At 47.8% G+C, this 5,438-nt stretch overlaps 1 protein-coding gene across 2 annotated transcripts; it reads left to right on the top strand.

Moving 5' to 3' along the window:
* The first annotated feature begins 540 nt into the window (after positions 1-540).
* Positions 541-4,312, top strand: LOC125424893 (nurim-like). 2 transcript variants are annotated; one of them, XR_007243300.1, is made up of 3 exons: positions 541-731; positions 2,115-3,399; positions 3,508-4,312. XR_007243300.1 is itself a non-coding variant. In XM_048482326.1 (2 exons), exons 1-2 carry the CDS (start codon positions 561-563, stop codon positions 2,433-2,435), a joined length of 492 nt encoding a protein of 163 aa, XP_048338283.1. In that variant the 5' UTR covers positions 541-560; the 3' UTR covers positions 2,436-4,312. The 2 variants fall into 2 exon arrangements, 1 of the variants encoding a protein (XP_048338283.1); XM_048482326.1 differs by having other exon boundaries at positions 2,115-4,312.
* The last annotated feature ends 1,126 nt before the right edge of the window (positions 4,313-5,438 follow it).

The following is a 5,438-nucleotide window of genomic DNA, read 5'->3' on the forward strand; positions in this document are numbered from 1 at the left end:
GGAGAGAAAGGGGGTATATAAATCCAAACTCTTCTTCACCTCTTCTTCTAGCTGTCAAAGGATTCAACTAACCTGGATAGCTTTAAAAGGGGCTTGGACAGATTTATGGAGGAGAAGTCGATTTATGGCTACCAATCTTGATCCTCCTTGATCTGAGATTGCAAATGCCTTAACAGACCAGGTGATCGGGAGCAACAGCCGCAGAAGGCCATTGCGTTCACATCCTACATGTGAGCTCCCAAAGGCACCTGGTGGGCCACTGCAAGTAGCAGAGAGCTGGACTAGATGGACTTTGGTCTGATCCAGCTGGCTTGTTCTTAAGTTCTTATGTTCAATATGTTGCTCTGTCAGATGACATTTCTCTTTTACCACAAAGCAGACAAATATTTCAAGATTTAATTAGGGAGACTTCACAAAGCCATTAGAACTGCATACTGTGGGTAACATCTTCCAGACCCTAAATGGTGTTTGCAGGATGTGATTGCGGTCCTAGATACAACTGAGGTATGCATATATGCGAAAGTCACTAACACATCTTCTTCTCTCCCGTACAGTTACTGATGAGGTACTGGCAGCCGGTACGAGATGGTCCCACTCTCTGGAATGCCCACACGGAACCCTGGGACACCTGGATTCCACTCATCTGCTTCATCCTCCACTTTGTTGCTTGGCTGATCATCTTTAGCATCATTCTCATCTTCGACTATGCTGAACTGATGGGGATCAAACAGGTACCTCATAAGCTTTTCCCGCCTAGAGAACACCGAGTTCACTGACTTCGTTCAGGAAGGCCGACTGATCCATGGGGTGAGAAGTCAGCATGGCGCAGTGATTAAAATGTCAGACGATTGCCTGGTAGACGCAGGTTCAAATCCCCACTCTGCCATGGAAATTAGGGGGGTGACATGGGCTAGTCACTTAACTTCTTAGGGTAATGTGGGAAAAATGGAGAATGGGAGAACCATGTAGTAAGCTGCGTAAAGTGCCTGCTGAGGAAAAAAGTAGAATATAAATCTCTAAATCAGGGGTCTTCAAACTATGGCCCTCCAGATGTTCATGGACTACAATTCCCATCAGCCCCTACCAGCATGGCCAAGTGGTAGGGCTCATGGGAATTGTAGTCTATGAACATCTGGAGGGCCACAGTTTGAAGATCCCTGCTCTAAATAAATGAAAGATATAAGATCTCTTCTGTGGCATGTTACAAAATAGATGCTGGTACCCACACCTGTTTTAAAGCAGTGACTTCTGAATTAGTAACCCTTTTTCCTACTGCCCTCTGTGAAGCGGACTGTCTTTTTACCGTGGCTTTAAAATTTATTTGCATGTTCTCAGAGTCCTTTATTTCATGTGTTCCAGTGAACAGTGCTGTGTGATTAAAAAGTGTCCCAGTGTGGTGCTGTACTTAGAGGGTGAGCCTTGGCCCAGGGAGATCTGGGTTCAAATCCTTGTTGCAGCCATGAAGCTCGCTGGGTGACTTTGGACCAACCCATGCCAGTACCCGAACCGGAAGAGCCCACTGCCTCATCCCGGGAACGCCCCCCTCCCCCCGGTCACAAATTGAAAGAGTGGCGTAAGCCTTTTTTAAAATAACAGGCGATTTTCAGGCGGCTGGAGTAGGAGGTTAAGAGCTCGTGTACCTAATCTGGAGGAACCGGGTTTGATTCCCAGCTCTGCCGCCTGAGCTGTGGAGGCTTATCTGGGGAATTCAGATTAGCCTGTACACTCCCACACACGCCAGCTGGGTGACCTTGGGCTAGTCACAGCTTCTCGGAGCTCTCTCAGCCCCACCTACCTCACAGGGTGTTTCTTGTGAGGGGGGAAGGGCAAGGAGATTGTCAGCCCCTTTGAGTCTTCTGCAGGAGAGAAAGGGGGGATATAAATCCAAATTCTTCTTCTTCTTCTTTTTCTTCTTTTTCTTCTTCTTCTTCTTCCCATGCCACCTGAAAGCCCATTGGGGCCAGTGTGACAGTATGGCAGTGGTGCCGTCCTTGGCCACTGTGTGCTGTGGATTGGGCTGCCCGTAGTGCAGAAATTACATAGTAGGATCTAAGTTTCAGCATGCTGTAGGAAATAAGAACAAACATTTCCCTAACTGACTCTTCTCTCTGTAGGTTTATTACCACTGCCTGGGCATGGGGGATCCGTTGGCCGTGAAATCCTCAAACGCCGTCCGTCTCTATGCCCACCTTCGCCACCCTGTGTACCTGGAGTTCCTTCTCCTCCTCTGGGGCGTCCCCTGCCTCTCTCTCGACCGCCTGCTCCTTGCCTTGCTCTTCACAGCCTACCTGACCTGTGCCCACAGCCTGGATCACCGAGACTACCTCTACCTCCGAGCGCAGCTTGACAAGAAGTTTCAGGTCTTCTCCAGAGAGGAGGCGGCTTATGGCAACCTACTGGCTCAAAATGGGCCCCCGGCCTACAAGGAGAACTGAAGAAAGGTCCCAATAGGGTGACAGTTCTGGCTTGTCAGGCCATGGCAGACTGGTCCCCTTGCTCTCTCCTGTGCTAAAGCACGGAATGATGCAATGTATTCAATCTTCCTTTGTTCTTTATGCACTGAAGCTTGAGCGGCTTACCAAAAGAACTCAGGAGTTCTGGCTTCCGGCACCCCCGCTTTGCTTTGCCTTGCAGCAGCACCTGCACAGAATTGTAACTTACAGCACAGAATCCACTAGGTCAGAGTCCTCTGTAGGGTAGATTGAAGCTCGGGATGTTTACTTTGTCTCCCAAATTTGGGACAAGGAACAGTATGTAGAGGGTTAGAATTGTGTATTCACACTGCAGAATTTTGTTCCCAGCTGTAGGAAGAAGAGCTGGACAGCATCTGCACAGTGTTGCCAGTATTTTTTTCCTCGAAGGTTCCTGTATCTTTAACAGCTGCATGCCAGGCTGGAATTGTACAGGCAACACTGTACATCCTTGAGAAAGCTGTATCGGTAAGATTTCTGCCTGTCGCAGATGTTAAGGCACCGGAGCTCTGCCAATACAAGAGCTGGCAACCCCGTGTTTTCCAGTTCTTTAATATTATTCTTTGTGCCTACGTTCATTATTATTTTTAAAGCTCTGTAACAGAGATTGTGCCAAGAGGATTTTAAAGTATTATGTTTTAACTTCACTACTGAGTAAGAATTGTTCCTAAATGGTAGGAGCCTTGGGAATTTGTGAAATGGCCCGTGAGGGGTTTTTTAGACATTCGTGTTCTTCTGGGATAAAATCTCCAAGACCTTGATTAATCTCCTGTCCTCGTGTGTGTTTTTCCTCTGAGTCACTTCCTTCCTAGCTATACCAATGGCAGCATTGACTCAGAAGCTGGTGTATCACAAGGGAAAGTGGTTTCCAAAGGGCAAATGTCCCAGTTCTATCTGGACTGGGAATGAGAGATCCCTTAAACCATAGGTGTCAAACTCGCGGCCTTCCAGATGTTATGGACTCCAGTTCCCATCAGCCCCTGCCAGCATCGTGCTGGCAGGGGATGATGGGAACTGTAGTCCATAACATCTGGAGGGCTGCGAGTTTGACACCAGTGCCTTAAACCCTTTTCATAGGAATTAATTGAAAAAAACCCTCTCTTCTTCAAAACAATTGGAAACATCCACTGATTTCTGTAAGCTTTGGATCGATTTTAAATTGACATTTTGTGTGTTCTTTTGGTCCAGAGGTCCATTGTTTGCGATCATAGGCTTTTAAAATTGGAAATCAGCGTTTCTAGGTTTGACGGTTAGATCTGGGGGTGGAAGGGCTGTCGCTGTCCGTCCTGCAAACAGAGCTCTGAAATAAGAGAACGCTCTTCGGTTCAAGAATGTCCCCTTCTTGCTAAATGGGTGCTACCTTTCTGATTAGGGTTGACGCCATCCTAGAGGATGTGGGGAGAGGCTAGCATTCCTAGAGTTCATAATCGCATACTTGGGTAGGGTCACCAGGTCCAGATCCTAAGAGGTGCCTTGTATCTCCAAAGTGAGAATCCCGCCAGACTCAGCATCACAGAAAGCATTCCTAGTGGAAACGTTTGCTCCAGGTGTCATCCTGTCTTCTATACAATTTCTAAACATGCAGGTGTGCTTGCAAGGTCTGAATCTGACAACTTTTAATATGGATGGAATCTGAGCATTATAATGCCTGCAGCTGGCATTGAACCAGGAATCTAGCTTTATTTTTGTAATGCAATGCCTTGAAAACCCAGCCGCTTGCTTCGCGTGCTTGCCTGACTTTTTCCTTGGTGTAATTTTTATATATGTTGATGGAATATTTTTTAATTGTGGATTTCTGCACGGTGCGAGAAAACAGTTTTTTAAAAAGTCGTCTACAACAATGCCGGTTTCTCTTGTGTATCTGTTTTCTTCTGCTCTGTAATAAGATAGAGTATACCAATATCTGTTGGTTTTGGTCAGCACTCTTAAAGTATTGGATGGGGCTGGGGGCGTGCACAGTGGTGGGATCCAAAAATTTTAGTAACAGGTTCCCATGGTGGTGGGATTCAAACTGTGGCATAGCGCCAATGGGGCGGGGCGTGGCCGGGCATTCCGGGGGCGGGGCATTCTTGGGCGGCTGTGGCAAGGACGCAACCGCTGCGCCGGTCCTTGGGCGGGAAACAAATGCACGCAGGCGCAGGCTGCCACGCACACCGGTGCACCTCCTGCTAGACTGCTTCAAGTTCTGCTCGCTACTGCTGAGAGGAGGGGCGTAACTAAGGCAAAAATCACGTGGCAAAATCACCAATTAGTAGCCCCCTCTCGGCACATACGAATAATTAGTAACCTACTCTCGGGAACCTGTGAGAACCTGTTGGATCCCACCTCTGGGCGTGCATCTAGGGTCCACTTTTGATGAAGATGCAAAGGACATAAGAAGAGCCCTGTGGTTGATCTAAACAAGCATCCTGTCTCACACAGTGGCCAGCTAGTTGTCCTGAAGCCAATTATTCTGGAGGAACAACAGGGCATAAAGATCAAGGCCTTCCCTTGAGGTTGCCTGCTAGCACTGGTATTCAGACGTTTACTACTTCTGGACATGGAGGTGTCCTTTAACCATCGTGGCTAGTAGCCACTGATGAAATTCTTTTTGTCTCTGGCTGGCATCTCAAAAAACCTTTGCTCTCAAATTACCACTCATTGAGTAAAAGTGGCTTGTAATGTGGCTATCCACTAGATGTTTATGTATCACGCTCCAGCTGTGCCTAAGTGTACGTCCAGTACAACTGGCATGACCCCTAATTGCTAGATGGTGCCAGCTTCAATTGAACCTGACCACTTGGGCGTGGGGGTGTTTTGATATGGTGAGTTGTACTCCGATCCCTCCTCCGTTGTGTTTGCAAAGTGGGTTGCCCCTGCCTGGAAGCTTCTGAGGGAATAGAGAAGAGTGGTGGGAAAATGGAAGGTGTTACTAGAGATTGTGGGAAGGCTGCAGAAGGGAAGGATGCAGAGGTGGGATCCAGCAGG

Source organism: Sphaerodactylus townsendi, unplaced genomic scaffold (genome assembly GCF_021028975.2).
Source record: "Sphaerodactylus townsendi isolate TG3544 unplaced genomic scaffold, MPM_Stown_v2.3 scaffold_1373, whole genome shotgun sequence".
Classification (NCBI taxonomy): Eukaryota; Metazoa; Chordata; class Lepidosauria; order Squamata; family Sphaerodactylidae; genus Sphaerodactylus; species Sphaerodactylus townsendi.

Coding starts and splice junctions, on each gene's coding strand:
- LOC125424893 (XM_048482326.1), top strand. CDS start 561: ATGAGGTACTGGCAGCCGGTACGAGATGGTCCCACTCTCTGGAATGCC. Junction 732..2,114: donor AACTGATGGGGATCAAACAG/GTACCTCATAAG, acceptor TTCTCTCTGTAG/GTTTATTACCACTGCCTGGG.